Source organism: Mus pahari, chromosome 10 (assembly GCF_900095145.1).
Source record: "Mus pahari chromosome 10, PAHARI_EIJ_v1.1, whole genome shotgun sequence".
Lineage (NCBI taxonomy): Eukaryota > Metazoa > Chordata > Mammalia > Rodentia > Muridae > Mus > Mus pahari.
This window is the reverse complement of record NC_034599.1, coordinates 40,928,759-40,951,152: the sequence shown is the minus strand read 5'-3', so window position 1 is coordinate 40,951,152 and position 22,394 is coordinate 40,928,759. Positions and strand designations below refer to the sequence as shown.

General features: G+C 51.1%; 1 protein-coding gene across 6 annotated transcripts in view; it reads left to right on the top strand.

Annotated features, from left to right (window-relative positions):
- Cep164 (centrosomal protein 164) overlaps window positions 1–22,394 on the top strand; it is a 70,601-nt gene that overhangs the window by 21,712 nt on the left and 26,495 nt on the right. For 3 of the 6 annotated variants that reach the window (XM_029543159.1, XM_029543155.1, XM_029543156.1), the window contains exons 4-11: window positions 785–989; window positions 3,017–4,675; window positions 7,386–7,541; window positions 7,917–8,051; window positions 9,185–9,262; window positions 17,912–18,289; window positions 19,326–19,406; window positions 21,178–21,261. In XM_029543159.1, coding sequence (XP_029399019.1) covers window positions 785–989; window positions 3,017–4,675; window positions 7,386–7,541; window positions 7,917–8,051; window positions 9,185–9,262; window positions 17,912–18,289; window positions 19,326–19,406; window positions 21,178–21,261 — 2,776 coding nt within the window. The remainder of the gene's footprint in view (window positions 1–784; window positions 990–3,016; window positions 4,676–7,385; window positions 7,542–7,916; window positions 8,052–9,184; window positions 9,263–17,911; window positions 18,290–19,325; window positions 19,407–21,177; window positions 21,262–22,394) is intronic. The other 3 variants (XM_029543157.1, XM_021206163.2, XM_029543158.1) reach the window with 3 other exon arrangements.

Below are 22,394 nucleotides of genomic sequence, written 5' to 3'. Positions count from 1 at the left end.
GCGGATGCCATGATCTGTATGTATGTGTGTGTGTCTGCTTGTCTGTCTGTACGCTGCGGATGCCATGATCTGTATGTATGTGTGTGTGTCTGCTTTTCTGTCTGTACTCTGTGGATGCAGATGCCTGAGAAGGTTGGAAGAGGGTGTCAAAGATATGGAAGTGGAGTTATATGCAGTTGTGAACTGCTGTATGGGTGGTGGGAACTGAGCCCTGATCTGTAAGGGTGGCAAGTGCTCTTGACCACTGAGCCATCTCTCCAGCCTCAGGCTAAAGATTTAACATTATGTTGATGGGTTATACAGTGCAGGGCGGGGTGGGGTGGGGTGGAGGTGAACTGGGGCTTCCTGCATTGTGAGCCACCGTATAGGTGCTGCTGGGTAACAAACCTAGTACCTCTGGAAGAGATTTTCCTTGAGTAATCTTTCTGAAGTTTGTTGCTTTGTTAAAAAAATAAATAAATAAAATGAAGAAAGAAAGGAAAAAAAGAGAGCCAGCAGCATTTGCAGCTTTGAATGCCCGTGTCTTATCCGTCATGTCTTTATTCCTCCTATAGGAAATAATATCTCATCTCCCATGTTGTATTCTGGGTAATTTCCTAGGTTTATTTTTCAATTCTTCGTCTCTTCTACGGTGTCAAATTTGATGTTTAGCACACTTTATTAAAAAAACAACTATTCACTGCTATAAGTTAGTTTATATATCCCAATATTTGTTCTTTCTTAATGAATTTTGTTCTTGCTGGGCCTTAGAAGGGACTGACTTCTGAACTCTGCTCACCCCTAGCCAGAACATCACAGGGGATCTTTACTACTTCAACTTCGACACGGGGCAGTCCATCTGGGACCATCCATGTGACGAGCACTATCGAAAGTTGGTCATCCAAGAGAGGGAGAGATGGTCGGCTCCCGGGGCCATTAAGAAGAAAGACAAGAAAAAGAAAAAGGAAAAGAAAAACAAGAAGGACAAAGAGGCCTCCAAAAGTCCTCTGGTGAGTCCTACCTAGGGCTGCCGCCCAACCAGGTGTGGGGACCCAGGGGGCTGCCAGGGGGAGGGAAACAATGCATTCTTGACAGGACATTGTCTCATTTTACCTGGAAGATTTTTCTTTCAGCCTCTGGTCATTGTTACTTCTGTCAATAATTCCTTCTCTCTCCCTGGGAAGCTTGAGTTACGTGACAGGATTAGAGAGAGTGTGAGCTCAGTGGGACAAGGACCATGTCTTCCATTTGATTGGAGAAGTGGTAGCATTTGTCACCGTGGGAGAGAGGGGAACAGGGACAGGAACCTTGAGTCGGCTGTGGACTCATTATTTGCCATTACCTTAAAACTGTCAGAACACCAGTGCCTTCAAGTTTTAAAAGAAAAGCTGGGATTCATGGCGCATGCTTGCAATACTAGAACTTGGAAGGCGGAGGCTGGAGGATTACATGTTTGAGGGCAGCCTGCAATTGATGCCTGTGTGCCATTGGCTCAGTTGACATCATTGGAGGTCTCTGTGGCCAGTGTCCTTGGAGGAGGGGGGAGAAAGGGAGGGGAAGGAGGAGGGGGAGGAAGAGGAAGAGGAAGAGGAAGAGGAGTAGGAGGAAGACGGCAGCAGTTAGAGACTTCATCCTCACTTGGTCTCCAGTAGCTTTTTACTGAGTTCTGAGGGTTCTGCCCATTACTTGTCTGTCCCTCAGCATGTCTGAACGTGGTAGATGGTTGTTGTCACCCTAACTTCTGGAGAAGCTGAGCGAGAGCCTTGTAAGTAAGGCCATGTAGATGAGGATATAAACTCTGTTCCCTTCATACAGGCTTGGGGCTGGGAGCCTGAGGAAGCAGCTCAGTGTGGGGAGCACTGGGGAGACTCTCTTAATGCTCAGTGGTCCGGTTTTTAGTTCTGTCAATTCTGTGTCCCACCTGGAGTGTGTGTGTGCGTGTGCGTGTGTGTCCATCCCCATGTTGAGGATCCTTAGGACCATACACGTGCTAGGCAGGTATTCTATTGGTGAGCTGCATTTTCAGCCCCACTTTCTTCTTCCTAAGGCATTATTAGTTCTGGCCTTGAGCAGTTGTTAAGTCTTTCACTCCATCGCTGCTCTGCACCCCTTTGCTGCCCCCAGCTCTGTGTACCCACTGCTCTGAGAAATGGGGTGAGACATCCAATCCCACAGAAAGGTGAAGCCAGGTGCTTCCCAAATAGAATCTTGGAGTTTTCCAGCACTCTCATGTATTTGAAAGGGAGAAGACAGCGGTGGGCTTTTCTTTAGCCCAGGATGATTTGAAATGATATTTTGGCATCTGGCAGGCTCCATGCTGACTCAAGGTGAGCTTGGATGACAGATGTGGCTCTGCGTGTTTGAGTCCCGGGAGTTCCTTGCTGTAGTTCCAGGAAAGAGGGCAGCTGGGCTAGGTCCTCAGTGGGATTTTTAGGGCCCAGGTCAGGCACCTCAAGCTTGTGTTTGCCCAGTGGTCAAGTCCTCTGGAAACGTGCGCTCCCTGCTGGCTGGTCAGTGTATTTGCCGAGGGTGTCGTTGATTGCCTGAAGGCTTTCTTGTAGTGCCAAGGTTCTGTGATTGGAACTCTTTAAGCAGTGTCAACTTATGCTGGTGCCGAAGGCCCTTGACCGAGTTTCCTCCGCTTCCTCTCTTCTCTTCCTCAGAGGACATTTCTGGAGTCCTTGATACGGCATTTATAAAAGTAGCCAATCATGAACCTGAAGGCTAGAGGAAGCTTGGGGATCAATCACAGGCCTGTGGTTTCTAGGCTTTGACGGGTGACATGTTCAGGTGGCTAAACCATGGCTGCCGCCCAGAAACAAACAGATCTACTCTGGGATTCCTGGGGCCGTGGTTGGTTCTTTTCCCTGTCACACTTCAGCCTTCCATTTAGCCTAAGGGAATTTTGGCCTTTCCTCTCCCTTCCCGATTTCTGCTTTACCTTTAGGAGGGTGGTTTCCTGCCGCGGGTCTCGGGCATCGAGAATACACCAGAAGGTCAGTCTTAGTTTTCTCTGCATGTTTATATACCCATGTAGGAACCACAGCCCGAGCAGGGACTTCTGCCTTCTTCTTCCTTTCTCCGTGGCCTGTCCCCTCTCTCAGCACCTGGGCTTGCTGATCTGGACCTAGACCAAGAGGTGCAGGCTAGAAATGAGGCCTTTAAGAGAGGGAGGAGCCTGAACACGATGGGCGACACACCGTGGCCTCTCACGGGTGCCCTTCCTGGTAAGCTGCAGCCACTCTCCAAAGGCCACGCTTCCCGAACCCACCAGATCTTCGCTGACGTGGAGAAAATCTTAGGCAGGCCTTCGATCCAATGCAAGACCGAGTTAGGAGACCTACAGGGTCTGGAGTCAGCCCAGAAGGCCACAGAGAAAATCTACCTGGGGTTTTCAGACCCTGAGATAGAAAAGATGGAGTTGAGGACCAGACAGCAGAGACTCGGCGCCGGGGGTGCTCAGAACCCGGAACCACTCCACAGCGGGCAGGATGGGTCGGAATGCAGGAGCCAGACCCCTGTTCACTCGAAGCTTTCTGAGGCTCCCAAAGGCCTGCAGCTCAAAGGTGAGCGGCCTAACCACAGCATAGCCACACTGAACTGCACTGGCCCCGGTGGGGACAAGGGTCAGAGCACCGCTCCCTTGCCACCCTCTGAGGAGGAGCCCTCCCTATCCCTTGGTTCATCCGACCACGTGCTGCCTGCCAGGAGGAATAAGCTGTTTTTACTAGAGAGCAGCCCGGCAGAAGACTTGAGCTGGCAGGGAGTTCCTGGGGAAGGTGGGGACGTGGGCAGGGAGAGGTGGAGGAGAGAGTGTCCAGGCCTATGGATGGGACAGGTCTCCAAGCTTATCAACAAGGACACCCCAGAGAGATGCAAGGAAACAGAGCCTGCTGCTCCCAAGGATGCAGAGGCCTCAGCCGGAGATTCACCACAGGGACCCTCGCCGATGCCACCGGAGACCCTGGCGTCGGAACCAGTTCCAAAGCCCCCTTCAGGCGACCCTGCCAGTGAAGACAGGCAGCATCCACCCGAGAGTCCAGAGCCTCCCAATGAAGATAGGAAGCCCAGCACACCTGGGGCTGACTCGGATAACAGTAGCGGAGAGGGCAGTAGCCTGGCCTCACCCCTAGGCTCCCAGGTCCTAGGCGAGATAAACAACTTCCCTTGGGACCTGCAGAACCCCCAGGGGTCTGTTCCTGTGATGGGCCTGTCAGGCCCGGGGCCTAGAGATGTGCGATTCTGCCCTTTCCTGGGGCCCCAGTTGTCCCACATTAGCTCTGTGGAGGAGCAGTCCGAGAGCGAAGACTACTCCGAGGACCAGAGATTCTACCAGCACATCCTGCAGATGGTCAAGGTCTCCAGGCAGCTGGAGGGCCTGGGGCTGCCCGAGAACATGCAGGAGATGCCGTGCAAAGATGTCGCCGGCATGGCCTGTAACATGGCCAACGAGCCTTCCAGGATGTCTAGTGAGGGTGACCACAAGGCCACCAGAGCTCTGGAGAGGGACTCGGGGTTACTGGCCTGGGGTCCAGAGCTGCTGGAACATCCTCCGGGTGCGGTCTCCGTCTCTGCTGGGCAGGAGGTCTCTCAGCAAGCACAGTACCAGCCCAGCGGCCTCAGACAGGGGCCGATCCAGCCCAGTCCCGACACCGGGCTTGCTGCAGAGCCGAGCAAGATGCAGCTTCTCAGCCAGGTAGGCCTCTTAGGTAGCTCGGCCTGAGGTCTGCCCCTCTCCTCCTCAGCGGGGAGGGAGCTGGTGGAGCTGATGTTGTTCCAAAGCCCTCAGGCCCGCTTTCCTGACACTTAACCTCTTCAGTAACTGAGGAGCCCTTAACTCCCCAGGCAGCCACCAGACCAGATGACCTGGATTCAAGTTTGATCTGTTCCATTGTCTGCAGGCGAGAGCTGAGGGTATCCGTTGTTTCTCTTCCCTGGATGTAACCGTGTTCATGGCGGTTCGCGTGCTTGGAAGGGATTGCGCCTCAGGGTGGGCACGGTGGTCCTGCTTCAGGGAGTGGGGAAGCTTTCCCCAGCAGCTGACTCTAGAGAACAGTTCTGCATGCTCCCTTCTTGGGGTCACCCAGTTCTCAGGAAGCACTGAGCCCACAGTCTGCTGCTGCCACCCAGGGTCCCCAGAAAACCATATTGACCCTGTTAGGTGTTGACTTCACTTTCTCGCTGATATTTTCCAAATGGCGGGACTTATCCTGTCATTTCTTCACTGAAAAGATTCACCCGTTCTTCATTCAGAAATCAAGGTGGACAGAGACCACAGGGCTCACTCCTGCATTCCCTGGCTGTTCTGCTGTGGCCCAGCTGCGGCTTTACCCAGTTGTTCCCCCCGGTCCCTAATTGCCGACACGCACCAGTTCTCCGTTAGTTCTAATAACTAGTATGGTACTATAAATATCGGCTAAGCCACGGATTATCCTGAAAGTTTTAATTAGCCCAATGGCATCAAGTTTATCTGCTCTGAAGGACACTGGCACGCACAGCCCCATGCTCAGAGTTAATGGCCATCTATAGAAGATGATCAGCTAGGAGCCAGGGATCTATAATTTCCCTGCTAACCACCGATTCAGTAAAGGCCCAAGAGAACAAAGCCCCCAGCATGCCTGTCTCCCTCCCTCAAGCCCCCAGCATGTTAGCAAATTAGCCACGTTAGGAGTCTGTAATTTTCTATAAATACAGTGTGGGAGGATTTTGCTGATATGCTTGGACTGGCGAAGGGTTGAGCAGGCCGGGCAGGCTCAGTTAGCTCACAGTCCACTGGGAGAACCTTGCCGTGCTCTTTCCTACCATAGGCGTCCGAGCACAGAATGCTTCCTTTGAGACAGATACGACCGAGCTCAGTCTCCTCTTTGCCCAGCTAAGCCTGTGACTTCAGACAGGGTTCTTGACCACACTCACCTCCGTTTACCCAGGTGGGGTCTCCCCATAGTGGTAGAACCCACCTCAGGTGATTGTAAGAATGTGCAGGGCCTAGTGTTGGGCATCATTGGCCAGCTCTATGTGTCGGTAGCTTTTCTCCCTGATGGAGATGCTCTACCACAGGTAGGATGATCGTCCATCTACAGAGGTGAGGATCGGATGTTGCCTCAGGTGTCCTCTGAGCGCAGAGACAGACCCCGCTGGGATTGGCCCAGGCACTTCTTCCGTGGGCCAGACTGGCCGAGAGGGTGGTGACCCTGACCTTTGGATCCTCCTTTCATAGTTTACTCTTAGGGGTTAGAGTGGAACAAAATGCGTTCTCTCTGCTTTATACGTTGTAAATCTGAGAAAACTTTTGAAGGGTCTTGTAATGTGTTTCCAGCACGCTGTGCTGATCTCTTTTGTAAGATTGCGTGCGTACGTGTGTGTGGCATGTGTGCAACCGTAAGTGCTTGTGGAGGCCAGAAGAGGGTGTCAAAGATTGTCTGGAACTAGAGTTGGAGGCAGTTGTGTGCGAGCTGCCCGAAGTGGGTTATGGGAACTGAATGCACTCAGAGCCCCTGGCAGAGTAGATTTTCTTAACCAGTGAGCTATCTCTGCAGCTCCTGCCGCTGGCCTCTTGCTTTTGTTAAGGCGGACGCTCACAGCGCACATCCCTGTGATACGAGTGACTCTGAACTGTCACTACAGTCCTGGGCCCCTCCCGGAAGCCCCTGTGTTCCTCATCTCCTTTGGGCTGCTTAGCAGACCTCAGAGGGCCAAGCACGGTGGACCCTCTTCATCTTTCAGACAAAAGAACTGGGGGTGTGGGGGCAGTGAGTAGCCCGGGTTCACACGTTCTGACTCTGCCTGGATCTTGACTCCAGCCCTCACTGGCATGAAGGAAGCCTTCACTTGGCCCCTGAGAACCGGGGAGAGCAAGCCAAAGAGAGTGACAAAGTGCACACTTAAGCACAGCAGCCACCGCGTGCGTGCGTGCGTGTGTGCGTGCGTGCGTGCGTGCGTGCCAGCCTGCCTGCCTGCCTGCCTGCCTGCCTGCCTGTCTGCCTGCCTGCATAGAGTCCTCCCAGGAGGCCTGGGCTTTGCTCCGGTGTTTACTCCTGTCTTCGCCAATAGCATAGTGAGACTGGATTTTCTTGACTCATCAGTTTTAAGCACCAAGAGACTTCCAGTAGCTGGGGTTTCTTATCTCTGCCTCCCCGCCCCACTCACTGGTCATGTGGCCCGAGTCTCAGCATCAGCCAGATGTGAGGTAGCACACACGTTAGCACAATCAGGAAGCCAGCCTGCAGTTTCTCACCCAGTCGGCGCTACGGTATTTCTGGATGTCGCACTTCATTAGTGGCCTCCGAGCAGAGGCGTTTTAAACTTGAACGGGCAGAACTTAGATGCTTTATTTTTATATCTGACTCCGACACCCTGAGAGCCTTGCGGTTTCTGGGGTTTGTAACAAGATGTGTTCTATTGCCCAGGTCCTGGGTTCCCCCTTAGCCCTAGTCCAGGCCCCTCTTTGGGGCCTGGCTCCCTTACGAGGCCTTGGGGATGCCCCACCCTCTGCTCTTCGTGGATCGCAGAGCATGAGCTTGGGGAGCTCGGCGGATTCTGGGCATCTTGGGGAGCCCACGCTGGTGAGTCCTTTCTCTGATGTTCATGTGTTTTCTTACCGTGGGGCCTCTTAGGTGTCACACCTGGAACTGTGGTCTGTCACTGAGACCCAAGTGGTGTCTTCAGAGTTGGTCACCTAGTCTGGGCGGAGTCACTCTGGTGGGGCTGGGGTGGGGGTGTTGGGGGTGGACTGGGCTGTAGGCTACCCATGCTGATCTTCCCCATCCACGTGGCTGGGGTCGTGGAGAATTAGAAAGGGAGTAAGAACTGTGAGTCAGACTCAGATTCATGGACATGGTAGGACTTGACTGGGGACCCATCTAAGGAATTGAGGGAGCACACCAGGATCGTTTCGAAGATCCTCCCGGTGAGTCCCCCGTTCCCCCTCTGTTTTGGAGCCTCCACAGGGTCTCAAGGCTGCTGCTTGTGCAAAGGGTCTCTTGGCTTCTGTTCATGAGGGCAAGAATGCTCTCAGCCTCCTGACTTTAGGGGAAGAGACCAACGAGGAGGACGAGGAGGAGAGTGACAACCAGGTAATGATGAGATAGATGCCTTTTCCTCTTGGGTAAACTTATTTCAACTGTACAGTGATTCGGGGATGCTAGTTGTCTTCATAACTTTATGTTAGCACCACTACTGTCCATTTTTAGAATTTGATCGTAACCCCAGATTCCAGCCACTAGACCATACACCACTCCTTTTTCCTCCTGTCCCTGGTATCCCCCAAGTCCTATTTTCGTTTCTTTCTCACAAACGTGCCAGTTCTAGATGTTTCTTATGAGTAAGCTCACACAGTGTTTTTCTCTTGTGTCTGGCACCTTCTCGCTCAGTATGCTGCAGCGAGAATGTAAAGCCTGGTGTGTGTATGTGTGTGTGTGTGTGTGTGTGTGTGTGTGTGTGCATATGTGTGTCTGCCCCGTGTTCCGTTCACGCACTCTTCTGTTGGTAGACATGGGTTGGTTCTGTCTTTGGCTAACCTCCGAGCCACCCCTCCCCCAGCCATTTTAAAAATAAGTAAAAGTGGTATTCCCACTGGATAACAACGTCCTTTCTTGACCAGTCTGTATAGATCTCGGGTCTGATCTGGAGAACACAGCGTACTTGCTTGGCCTTTTGCTCACCGGGTAAAATGGGCTGCTTAGTGAGGCTTGAGTGGAAGGCCTGCCCGGAGTCCTTCAAAGCCTTGCTGGGGGACCCCACTCTCCTCTGCATGCCCTCACGCTGGACTGGCCAGTTCCTTTTGGCTTATCACTTGGCGACACACTCTAGAGCCATCTGAGAAGAGGGAACCCCGGTCGAGAAAAATGCTTCCATAAGATTGGCCTGTAGGCAAGCCTGTGGAACAGTTTCTTAATTAGTGATTCACGTGCGTCCAGCACTTTGTGGGCGGTGGGTGCTGTCCCTGAACAGGTGGTCCTGGGCTTTATAAGAAAGCAGGCTGAGCAAGGCAGGAGGAGCAAGCCAGTGAGCAGCACCCCTCCACCGCCTCTGCCTTAGTTTTTGCCTCTAGTCCCTTCCCTGAGTTCCTTCAGTCAGGGAGTGTGACCCGAGAGTTGTAAGCTGAAATGAACCCTGTCTCCCAAAGTTGCTTTTGGTCATGGACCCCATCACTTTCATGGAAACCCCAACTAAGATCTTAACTGAGCTCAGCTGTTTTTCCTCACAGAGTGTCCGGAGCTCCAGTGAGCTTCTCAAGAACCTACATCTGGACCTTGGTGCCCTGGGAGGTAACTTTGCATATGAGGTAAGAGCCTGAGGCCCCCACTGTTAAAGGCCTTGGGCAGTCCCCTTTTTTCCCTTTTGGAAGAAGCTTTTGCAGTCTGCTTAGAAAGGGAACTGCTCCATCTGGGTCTGCCCAGGATTTCTGGGGTTCAGGGAATCCATTTACTTTTCTCAGCTATCGGGTGACCAGTTCTCGGAAGTCCACGTGCTAGCAGGTGCTTTGAGCATAACGAGACACGCATGCTTATGGCCCTTCCCTTCCTTGCACACTGCATGGAGAAGAGATTTCTTGTCTAGACATCAGGCAAACGTGTTGGAAGAGGTGGCATTTGCCCTGGGTTTTGAAGAAAAGCTAAGTTTTAGACGGGGGATAGTCTAGGTAAACGAACAGCCCAAGCAAAGATTTAAGGGTAGAAAAAGGTGTATGGGTAGGAGTAGCTTTGGGAACAGACTTCCACACGCCCGTCCTGTCTCTGCGGTCTGACCTGGGCTGCCGCCAGCATCTTCTTCATGGAGAGCACAGGGGCAGTCCATCTCATCAAGTCCTCAGGCTCAAAACCTTGGTGCATGCTGCGGAGCCTGGACCAGAAATCATATGAACATCTACTGTATATTCTCTGTCTAGTGTCTGATTGATTAATTTTAATCAACTAACAGTTCTCTAAATAGTCCTAAAATATTTGTTATAAGCAGTGAATCACAAAGTTGCAAATTAGATTCATGTAGACATTAAATACTGACTGCAAAGTCTAAGCCGCATACAGGCATTATATAGTACGTTTTTTATCAGTGCCGTCCACACCTTAAACTCAAAAGGACCCTTACATCATTAGGATGACCACAAAGCCAGCCAGAAAAGCAAAGGTGCCCCAACCCCTCGAATTGTAATCGGTTTCATTAGCACTCCCATTCTGTGTGTGCGTGTGACTGTGTATGTTAGCATGTATATTTGTTGGGGCATGTGCTTCCGTGCACATGGAGGCCAGAGGAGGGCATTGGGTGTTCTGGTCTGTCACTCTCTGCCTAATTATTCCATCAAGATAGTTCTCCCACTAAACCTGGCTCTAGACTGGCAGCCAGTATACCCCAGGGGCCTTCCTGTGTCTTCCTCCCACAGTGCTGGGTTACGGGTGCATGGCCACACCTAACTTTTTACACTTGGGTACTCAGGCTGCACAGTAAGCACTCTTACCCTCCAAGGCATCTCCTCAGCCTCATCAGCATCAGCATCATCAGCATCATCAGCATCATCCCCCATCATCATTTGTCTGTTTGTTTCGAGACAGGGTTTCTCTGTATAGCCTTGGCTGTCCTGGAACTCACTCTGTAGACCAGGATAGCCTTGAACTCAGAAATCCGCCTGCCTCTGCCTTCCGAGTGCTAGGATTAAAGGCAAGCACCACCACAGCCAGGTCCTTATTTTTTTTTTTTTAATTGCATTTTAATTTATTTGTCTGCACATGTGGAGGATGGAGGGCAACTCGCTGGAACCAGTCTTCTCCTTCTATGCGGGTCCTGGGGCTTGAACTCAGGTTGCCAAGCTTGGCAACAAGTGCCTTAGCCCACTGAGCCACCCTCCTGGCCCCATCTCTTATTACTTCGGACGCACACTTCTCGGTCCTCAGCACCCCTTGGAGGCCAGGGCTGTTTGAGTCCGCATGCTGGCTGACAGGCTGTGGATTGGTACCTGAGTGCTCACTCTGGGTACCATTTCCTAATAAAACTTGGCTCATTATCCCAGAGTCTGTCCGGCCTTTTGGTTCCTTACAGTCAGATATGTTTTGATTGTGACTTTAACACCTTCTGCCAAATGCAGCACTTTCTCCAACTGTCCCATCTGTAGCTCCAATCTGATACATGTCTGCCTTGAAACCGTTCCTTCTGAGCGAGAGCTGCTCTGCCTGAGTCAGGAATCCAGTTTGACTTTCCGACGGGAGGACTTGGTTTTCCTCTCACCCACCATGCACCAGTGCAGACTGACTAGTGGACTCAAAGCAGGTGCTCCTGGTGATGTCTGTCACCAGGAAGACTTACGTGTTTACAGAAGGAGGGTAGTTTCCAGGGGGGTGGACCGTGGCATATTGATGCTGCACGATTTATGTCTGTACACCCAGCACCCAGCCCACTCACACTGCCTAGGGCACAGGTCGTGCTTGGCTGTGCTTTGTTTATTGCTGAAGGAATGGAGTGGAGGGGACCCAGACAGACTGGGCGGTGTTTTCTCCTTCTCTTAGCTTTCTCAGCTTCTGGGTTCAGTAGGTATTTGTCCCTTACCATCAGCTGGTGTATCGCAGTTCCACTGTAGCTTGAGCTGATGACTTCTGGCTTACAGATGCCAGCCAGGGAGAGTATTCTCCTTTGATGTGATCTGGACTTCTGACATTTTCCCTTGGGTGGTGGTGGGGGAGTGGGAACTTTTTAGACATTTGAGTGGCTTACTTGGCACCGCAGTGTTGTGGGGAAACATGTGTAGTAGGTGATGCTTAGGCACCCCCACCCCCCCGACTCCTATCTTCAGTCCTCTGCCACATGGGGATGTTGGAGTCTTATGTTCGAACCTCAGGTAGGTATTAGGGCTTTTTCTTGGGGGAGATGTTAGTAGTGGAGGTAAGTGTAGGTTTCTAGGCAGGCAAAACTGCCTCCACTTGGGTATTGCTTTTGAAAATAGCTTTAGTCCCAGTGTGCAGTCATGCCCTGCCCCTCACAGCTCCTGTTACAGCCTCTCTCCCTGGGTTCACTCTGCCCTGTGTCATTTTGCTCTTACTTCCATGAGAGGGCAGTAGGGTGGTAAAAATGCAGCTCATTGTGGCTCCCACCTCGGCTTTCCAACCCAAACCCATCGCTAGTCTGTTACTAAAAGGGAAAGAAGGTTCACAGAACCCACACCAAGGCTTTCCTTCAGGGCCGGGGAGGCAGAGGGTAGTGAGCAGCCGGTATGTGGTCATGTGGTGCTGATGAAAAGCCATCAGCTATCAAAGGAGAGGGAGGGAGCCTCAGCTTAGAAATCACAGGATGATGTCAGTGTGATTGGAAAGTGCTAACTGTACCCGGGGAGCTGTGCAAAGAACTAAAACCCAATGAATGGGCACCAGACCTGGAAAATAAGCCTGACCTGTCAAGGCAATCTCTCCAGTTCCCCATTATTCTCCTCCTGTCCTGTGTGGCTCATTGGAGCCCATACCTCGGGGCTCTGGGCAGGTGAGGGGGTGGGACTGTATCCTGGGGAGCCACATGACTTTTGAAAAGTGTTAGCTATTCACGAGCTGGTTCTGACAGTCACTGCTCTTCACTCCTTCCTTGCACAGATGGCGGAGTCCTGAAATAAGACGCAAAAGGGACCTGGGACTGTGGCAGGGGGAGGTTGGGAATTTGAGCATGAGAGACATGGAGCAGAGCTGTGCACCCACAAAGCCTGCAGCAGGAGCCTGTACCCAGGTGCCTGGAGTTCGCATACAGCTGGGGGCTTCAGGACCTAGGCCTGGTGACCTGCCAAGGAGCAGGGAGGAGGGGCTGGGTGAACAGGGTCAACGTAGAGTCAGGTGAGGTATTAGCTTTCCTGCATCCTTTTGTAGATGATAGACAGCCAGTGTTTAACTTCTGCTTTCTCCACCCATTTCTGACCACCCTAGTGATGTAGTCAATAGATGTGGATACAGGGCAAGACCATTTACTTTATCTTTTTAAGGCCATTTACTTTAGTGGTTGCCCTATTTCAGCAATTTTACTTTTTGGTAGGCAGACTGATCATCCAGTCACGTGGAAATCTTCCTTTTCGGGGAGGAAGGGATGCTGAAGGTGATAAGCTGGGGCCTTCTGCCTTAAGCACATACCCTACCTGTGAGCTGTGCTCCAAGCTGCAAGCCATCCTTTGAAGGGTTTAAGCTTGAGAGTTGCCTAGATGAAGTTCAAGATTCTTGTAGATGTGTTCTCTCCAGTGTGAGTATGGGAACCCAGGGCAGATGGCTCAATGGTTAAAAATCACTTGCTATTTTTCCCAAGGACCACAGGGGGTTGGTTCCCAGCACCCACATCAGCAACCGCACAGGCTCACAACTGCTTGTAATTCCAGCAGATTTTATGCCCTCTTCTGGCCCCAATAGGTACTCATACACACATGTCACACACAGACAGACACACGGACTGATAGACACACACACATGAATAAAACCAATTTAAAAAAAAAGACCTATGTTCTTAAGGAAAGCAAAAAATAGTGAGACTCGACCCTGTCTGCTATTCACTCCTCCTTTTGTCTCCCCATCAGTTCTGGGAATGGAGCCCAGCCTCAGGCGTACTAGGCATTTGCTGTACCCTGAGCTGCCTCCCAGCCACGGATACCCTTTGAGGTTTTTATTTTACTTTTTTGATTAATTAAACAATTAACCAGTTAATTACTGTGTCCATTCATTTACCCACTTATTTGTCTGTTTGCTTATTTATTCATTTATTCACTCATTTATTTTCTTATTGAGACAGTATCTCACAGTGTTGCTTGACTGACTGTGTAGACCAAGTTGGCCTTGAATTCACAGAAATCCGCCTGCCTGCCTGCCTGTGCCTCTGGGGAGCTGGGATTAGAGGCGTGTGCCACCATACCCTGGGCACCCTCTGAGTTTTGATGGCCTACTTGCCTTTCCATCATTTTGAGTAGTTAAGACTTAACATTTCACTTCGTAAGCACTGTGATGAAACAGTCTAATCCCCGTATGACCTTGGCAATTATAGCCACTGCCCTCCACTTGGGAGAGGAGGAGAGGAGACCCCAGCGCTTCCCACGGTCTCATGCGTGCGTCCTTCTTGGCTTTGTGGTGGTTTTTTTGAGACAGTTCCTCTGTGTAGTTCAGGCTATACTAGAACTTGCTCTGTAGACCAGGCTGGTCTTGCATTCAGAGATCCACCTGCCTCTGGTGGGATGAAAGGCATACACCATCACCACTGGCAAGACACCAGCATTCTTAAAAAAGAAAAAGAAAAAAAAAAACAAAACAAAACCCTAAAAAACTTAGTCAAGACTTTACTGAACATCCTTGTATGCTAGAAACTGGATTCTGAGCTCCACCAGGAGTTTGTCTAGTGAGGAAAATGAACAAAGAAACCCACTACTATTATAGCTAGTGTCGTAGAGAGACCCAGCCAGGGTCCAGGGACCAGAGACCAAGGAAGGCTTCCTGGGAGAGATGATACTGTGAGGGCCACTGGTAGTTTGTCAGGGGAGAGGAGGAGTGTTTGCTTCAGGACTACGTGGCTTAGTGGGAGAGTACAGGCTTAGCATGCGCCAAATCTGACTTCGTTAGAAACAACAGAGAATGTGCATATTCAAGTACAGTAATAGCATGTTGTTTAAGCACACAGAGGAGAAGATATAAGAAATGACTGGGATGAACTGGGAGAAGTGGAGAGGGGCCAGTTGAGAAGGTACATGCTTTCTCCTGAGGGTTATGGGTGTTGTCTGGAGTTGGACACTGTCTCTGTCTCCTAATCCCACGCGTGTTGCTAGGTAGCCCTTTTAGGACTAGGCTTCATCTCCAGATTGAGTCGTGAGGAGAGGAGAACCTTCCTTACTTCCAGAATAAGCCTGATAAGCATGGCCTGAGATTATTGACTGAAGGAGTCATATGGTGAACACACACACACACACACACACACACACACACACACACACACACACCCCTCCCTCTGCCTCCCATACATTTGACTCGCTCTGGAGTCACAGAGCCTGGTAGACCAGCGTGGGGCTGTTGCTGGGTACTTACAGTGTGACCACAGCTTGAATGAAACTGCCTTTCTGAAGAGAAGGGGCTCATGCACCCCTTTCTCTCCCTTTAGTGGTACAGCAGTTGCTCTCTCTGTGTGAGTTCTGAGAGTGGTAGCTGTGCTGGTTAGTATCTGCCTCCTCCACTTCACCGGCCTTTCTTCCAGGACAGGCTTGGTGACAGCCTAACACCCGCCCCAGGGCTTCACAATTAGATGGGACAGTCCACTTTTGTCAGCGTTAGCCCAGTTCCCTGCAGGTGGGATCGGCCTGGTCATCTCTTGTCCCCTAAGGCAGTGTGTCTGGCACATCGAGGATGCTAAGAGGATGAATAGGTGGGTCTCATCATTATAGAACACTAGTGATCATTTCTGGAGCCTTGACAGTGTAGACAGTGGATAGCTTAAATTCCTTACCTCACTTAATAAGAGTTAATTTGTCTAACCCTCCAAGCAGCCCTATAAAGTAGGTGTTCCTTGGAGTCCTTGCATTTAAGAGGAGGAAACAGAGGCACCGTAGTCAAATAATTTGGTTGCAGTTGCATGTCCTGCCACCCTTTAGCATTCCTGGGGAGCCTGCGTCAGCACATCAGTTGGCTGCCAGATCTGTAGTGGCTCTGTCTTTGACTTCAACAGCTACTGGCCTAGAACAGCAGATTCGTGTGGAAGCCTTCTCCTTTAGCTGTTGACTTGCCTTGTGATGCTCAGCTTCCCACTACCATAGTGGAATATCTGAATTAAACCTCAAGCTGTATTAAGAAAAGGCTTCTGTCTGCCTGCAGTTTAGAAGTTGTAGGCCATGATTGATCAGCGCCACCCCCCTTGTTGTGTAGCGCCCTCCCCCCACTGTTGTGTAAGGCAGCATATCATGGCAGGACCCTGTGGCACAGCAAAAATGTTCACATTATAAGCCAAGGAGCAAAGAGATGAAGGGTGTGAGGTCCCACAGCCTCTTTCAAGAGCATGCCCCTGGGCCTCCCATTAAGGCCTAGGTCCTAAAAGTTCCATTCCGTCTCAGGAATGCCACCCCGAGGCAAGCCTCCATCACATGAGCCTTTTGGGGGACACTTCAGATCCAAACTATATCACACTCTGCGTTAATCTTCAGGATAGGGAATCGGGAAGCCTTAAAAAGTCCTCATCAGGTGTTGTTCAGCCTGATAGCCCAAGTGCCATTGCAGATGGTTTTCTAGAAGGAGGCTCTAAGCCCGAGCCCAGGAGAGGCCACTGGTTGTATTTCTGAGGGAAGGCTTTCTGGCTCTATGTTGGTCAGCTCTGTAAAGAATTTAGCAGAAGTGTTGGGTTTCTACTCCTGAGTTTGTCTGAAAAACAGGGTGTGGTCAAGCATGCAGCTTAGCTCTCCCTTCAGGAGACCCAGCCAAACCACAGTTTAGAGAATTAACAACTGCCAGCTACTGGCCCTTTGGTCTTCCTGTTCATGCCAAGACTGTGCTCCCTTCTAGTGTGTTTGGAAACAGGGCCTTTCCCGCCTGATGTGGGACTTGTCTGGCCACAGCACAGTGCCTTTCCTGTCCGATGTGCCTTTTCTCTGATGGCAGCCTGCTTGACCACTCTGCTTGGCTTAGATTTTTGTCAGAAACTGTCATGTGCTCCTCTTTCTGTGTCACAGCTGATGGACCTGTGTCTGTTCTGAAGTCCCTTTCTCTTCTGTCACCTCTGCCTGACCTCCTACCCAGCCAGTACCATCTGGACATTTGCTTCTCAGAGACCGCAGGCTGAGAGTCCTGGACAGAAGATGCTGTCAATGGGCTTGCTGGCTTGTGCAGGGAGACCTGGGTGGGGAGCGGTACCCTTCTTATATTTTCCCTCTGTCTTTGAAAAGTGAAAAGCAAAAAGTTCCAATCTTTGCTATTGCTCTCTGCCTGGTCTCTGTCATCACTTTGAGTAAATATTGGCTCCTGGGGTCTGAGGGTTTGGCTGGTGGGGCTGGAGGATGTGACAGAGGCTGGCAGAGTTGTGGTAATTTNTTTTTTTTTTTTTTTCGAGACAGGGTTTCTCTGTGTAGCCCTGGCTGTCCTGGAACTCACTTTGTAGACCAGGCTGGCCTCAAACTCAGAAATCCGCCTGCCTCTGCCTCCCAAGTGCTAGGATTAGAGGCGTGCGCCACCATGCCGGGCGAGTTGTAGTAATTTCTAAGCCCATCGTGGACAGTTTCCTGACTGGCTATGTCTATATGACCATAGACATTTCCATTCCATTTATCTGGAAATGGATCAAAGGGCAGCAATCAGTGTTTTGCAAAGCAAGTTGGGCGACTAAGAGATGGCCCACAAAGCTTAAAAGTGCGTACTGCTCTTGCACAGGACCTGAGTTTGGCTCCCCGTACCTTTATTGGATAGTTCACAACTGCCCATAATTCTAGTTCCAGTAAGATGCAATGCTTCTGGCCTCTATAGACACCTGTACACACGTGCAAATACCCCTTGCCCCGCTCCCCACATAATTAAAACTATGTTTTTAAAAAAACTGTTTGGCAGGGCCAGGGAGACAGTTGAGTGGGTAAAGTGCTCCCTGTGCAAGCATGTGGGCGTGAGTTGTGATCCCTAGCACCCTTTTAAAGATCCAGGTATGACAGCATGCATCTGCAACCCTCGTGGTGGAAGCAGAGAGAAGGTGGGTCCCTGGAGCATGCTGGCCAGATAGTCGGACCAAATTGGTGAGTTCCAGATTCAGTGAGAAGTGACATTTCAGAGCCACTGAAGAAGACACCTGCTGGTTTACACACACACACACACACACACACACACACACACACACACACACACACACACACAGAGTTATGAGGGATAACACTAGGGTCAGTGCCCAAGCAGGTCACCTGAGAGTCAAGGAATGGTCTCTCTACTTGGTGGTAGCCTCTCAACTTTACCTCCTTTCTGACATTATCTTTGCTCCTCAGGAGTCTCCAAGAACCAGCCAGCCAGACAAGAAGGATGTTTCTCTAGACTCAGATGCCGATCGCCCCCCAACTCCCGGCAAGCTGTTCAGCCAGGGTGCAGACAGTAGTGTGGCCAGTGCCAATGGCAGCAAGTCCCAAGGAAGAGGGGCAAGTCCCTGGAACCCACAGAAAGAAAACGAGAATAGTAATCCCAAGGCTTCTTCAAGTCAGGTGGCTCCCGCGTTGGACCCCGGGGGTGATCAGCCTTCCAGGGCGTCTAAAAAGGAGCAGGCAGAGGACCCAGTGGAGGCAGGAGAGGAGACTTCCAGGAGGGAGAGTGCAGCCAAGGAGCCAAAGGAGGCTCCTGCCTTGGAGGAGAACACCTCAGACATCAGTGAGGTAAGTCCCTCGTCCCAAGGCAGTTGCCAGCTGCAACCCGCCGCTGCTGTCTCCAGCCCCTTACAACTTCCTGCTCCCGGTGTCTGTTTTACTGAGTCTGGAACTGCATTCAGCTGTCAACATCAGCCAGAGCCCTTAATTGTGACAAATATGCCCAGACCCAGCAGGCAGTAAAATCCTGAATGAAATTGCAAAGCTGCTGGCATTGGGAATTCAGAGCGGAAATGTGCTTTTCCATCTGCACCCCTGAGATGTTCATGCTCCTTATTCCTCCTCACCCTTTCTCCCTGCCCTGTGTTGTCTTGGTTTGCTGCAGTCTGAGTTCCTATAGAGAAGGGTAGGAGTGTTTGTGCGTGTGTGTGTGTGTGTGTGTGTGTGTGTGTGTGTATGTATGTATGTGTGGGTGGGATGAGGGCTACTAGAGTTGAGTGTCCTGCACTAGCATAGGTAAGTCATATTACTGAATGACTTCTCATCCATTTCTATGACAATTGATGTTCCAATCCCAAATATGTAAGTTGTTACATCCACAGATTATGTAATAATCAAAGTGGTTAGGTCTGTGTGTATACATATGTACACATAAACATGCACACACACATATACCTAAATATATACACACATACATATAAATATACATCTATTTACATATATGTATTTATATAAATACACATTCATAAATAATCTAAATACATACATACACATGCACACACACCTGCACACGGCATATACATGAGCGTGCACACACACTAAGATACACTTTATTTTTTAAGGTAGCATCAAACATGTACGTTGCTGACTTCCTATCTCCACCATTCTTTGCTCCCCTTTTCTGTCTAAATTCTGCAGATCTGGTCTGGGCTGTGCTTGTCCACGATCAGCATTAGAACCTAGCCCTGTTCTTGTGTAGGTGTTTATATCTGCTAGTTTTCAAAATGGGTAGATGCTCATCTTGGGCTCAGTTCTATGTTTCCCTGTGGCCTGATGGACAGCAGCCCTGACCAGCTGGGGTTTTCTCTGTGACATGTCCCTGCAGGAGTCAGAGATCCATGAACACTTGAAGGACGCTGGGCACTCAGGGTTCAAAGCTTCTGGCCCTAAGCCTTTCCTCGACCTGGTGAGTGGCAGTGAGGCACAGCAGGGTGCTGAGTAAGAGCCTGGCTTTTCTTTTTTCCCAGAGAAGTACTTTACCAGTGGTTCCACAGCTGGGATCAGAATCAGCTCCTGCGAGTTCCAGGTTCTCAGCTCAGTAGGCAGGGGTAGCACTGTCCACCTCATAGGTTTGCCACAGAGTTAAGCGAGACAGCACTCAGACACTGTGACAAGCTAGAGTCAGTGCTCATCCTTTGTGTGACTTGTCTAGAGGCCACCTGAGCTTCCCCGGGGCCTCGAGACTCCAGGCTATTTGTGGGCCACTGAGCCATGCTGGAAGTCAAGGCCTTTGTCCTGCACTGCCAGGTCATGTGTGATTCCTCTTTCCTAGGCCTTCCATCCAGCCCGCTCTATCTCAAGCCCATTTGCCAAGTCTGAGTCTTAAAGGGAAGATTTGGCTCCTTTTGGCCCATTGTTACCTCAGCATGCCCCCTCCATCTGTTCAGAGGAGGAGGGGGTGAGGGGAGGGATTAGTGGGAGAGGGTCAGGGATGAACAGAGATGAGAGGATGGCTGCAGAGGAGTTAGACAGCAGAGCGCTTTGGCCCCGCACTGAGCCGTGGGTCTTGGAAGCAGGTGGCAGCTGCATTAGATGGAGGTGAAATCAAACTGAAGGGAAATATCATAATCCAAGACAACCCACAAACCGGAGAGGCTAGAGAGGTAAGGAAAAAAAATCATTAATGGTAAAAACAAAACAAAACAAAAAACCTCAAAACAAAACAGAGCAAAACAAAACGCCCATCCAAACCCCAAAACAGAACCACAGAAACCCTACCAAGCCAACTCGACACTTGACAGTGATGGATAACTGTATGTCACGGGACTCTTGGAAACAAGTGGCCTGGTCCTTCCAAAGTTGCCACTGTGCGCTGCTTGGACCAGTCAGCATTCTCCTTCACTCTGGGTGTGGAGGGAGGAAGCCGGAGAAAGCAGGACCAGACCTCACCTGGGCATCCCACCATCCATCAGGCCGATGACAGGACTGTCCCTGTTAGAATACAGTCGGATAGCAATCCTTCACTTAGCCCAGCAGGATTCTTACGCTCAGGAGGGGTATGGCGTGGTCCTGTGGCAGCTGAAGGGCAGTCAGGAATTGTGGGCATCTGCTGTTTGTCCCCGAGAGGACTCTGTGGACAGAGCACTGCTAATGAGCCCCATTGTCTAGAGAGGGGGCCACCTATGGGGAGAGGGAAGGAATGAGCTAGAAGGAGCCCATCGTGCCTCAACTTCCAAGCAACCTGTGGGTTGGGGTTTGCTGGCATTTTCCTGCCCGGTATGGGCAGAGGATGAGAGGGGAGCGGGGAGACAGCTGCGAAAAGCCATGCTGTGCAGCTTGTGTCATGGAAAGAGTTAGGCCCTGGCCTCATCTGACCTGCAGCCCCCTTGTCAGCAGCTTTTTGTCCTGGGCCAAATTACATGACCTCCCCAGCCTGCAGCTGGGTCCACAGAGCGCGAGCACGCCAATCTTGCAGGGTTATTTTTGTCTATAATTTTATTATGAAAAAATATGAAAGCTACAGAAAAGTCAGAAGGATTTTACAGTGAGTCCTCACAGCATCCACTCAGGGCCTGCAGTGTCGTCTTGACTCTGCTTCTCACCATCATGCCCGTTTTGAGGACTTAGACGTCTCAGTGTTGAGCTCCATGCCTAAGACACAGTGCATGCCTTTCTGAAGGGTGGGGCAAGCGCTGACCGTGGCAAGAGCAGAGCTCACTTCTCTCTGCCGCCTGCAGGATTTGGGCTTTCGTGGCCGCATCTCGGAGCACCTGCTGGATGGTGACACGCTTTCTCCAGTCTTGGGTGGAGGCCGCTGGGAGGTGAGTGGTCTAGGCTATGGCCTCACTTTCTCCGGCAGTTACTTATAGCGGTGACCCATAGATGACCCTTGCCTCTCACAGTGTGGACTTCTGAACATGCTCTCTCCCCAGACACTTGCCTCTGGTGGGCCTTCTGGCCATGGCTGCTTTGTTTCACTGCTGTGTACTGGAACATCCTGACCCTGCCGTGTGTCCATTTTCTCATTCGGCTACTGAGGGTTGACCGCCTGCCCACCCACCTGTTCTGGCTCTGCCACCCAGCAGCTGGATCTGCCACTTGCCTTCCCAGTCTGCACACGCTGCACCTTGTGACTGCTCTGCCAGGCCTGCCGCTTCCCCTTTGACCCCTGAGTTTTCTTCTTTAGGCTCTGAGGCCCAGTTCTGGAGTCTGTCTGGAGGAGGTGACTTGTCCCCTCTCTGCTCCCAGGATTCTAACTTTGCTTTTACAGCGTTTTGTCTGTCTCCTCAGCCTCCACCCAGAGGTGCCTGAAGCACAGATGCTGCCCTGGAGGAGCTTAAGTCAGAGTGCTTGTTTTTCTCCTTTCTGGGCTGCTAGAAGAGGGATTCTGGTCCGTGGTCTCTGCGGGTTTTAGGAAGCAGCTGGTTTGAGGGAAACAAGAGGATGTTTGCTCTGAACCCAGCCTGGGAGCCCTTGGTGGGATGCATGCAAGTACACACGGATACACAGTGTTTTCAAACTACATTTGGCCCCACACGCTCTCTCAGGTCTGGCTGGTGCCTTTCTGGGTGACAGCCCGTTACCAGGTCTCTGATAGACTTTGGATACCCCTGTTGGAAGAGCTGAGAATGTGAAGGCAAGGACAAGGGCAGGTAGGGTTAGGTAGGGAGAGCGTGGAGCAGCTGTACTTGGTGAGGCCCCTTTGGTGACAAGTCACTAGGAAGCCACCAGGTCCATAGGGCAGGGTAGGTTCTGTGACATGGCTTGGGTTTAATTCCCAGTGGCCACTGCCTGTTGGCAGCCAATCCTGACAGAGGAAGTTCTAGTTCATACTTGAGCCAGCATGTTGGAGTGAGGGTGGTACGGGATGCTCTGGCTGTCTGGCCAGCAGTGCCTCTGTCAGAGTGAGAGTGGTACGGGATGCTCTGGCTGACTGGCCAGCAGTGCCTCTGTC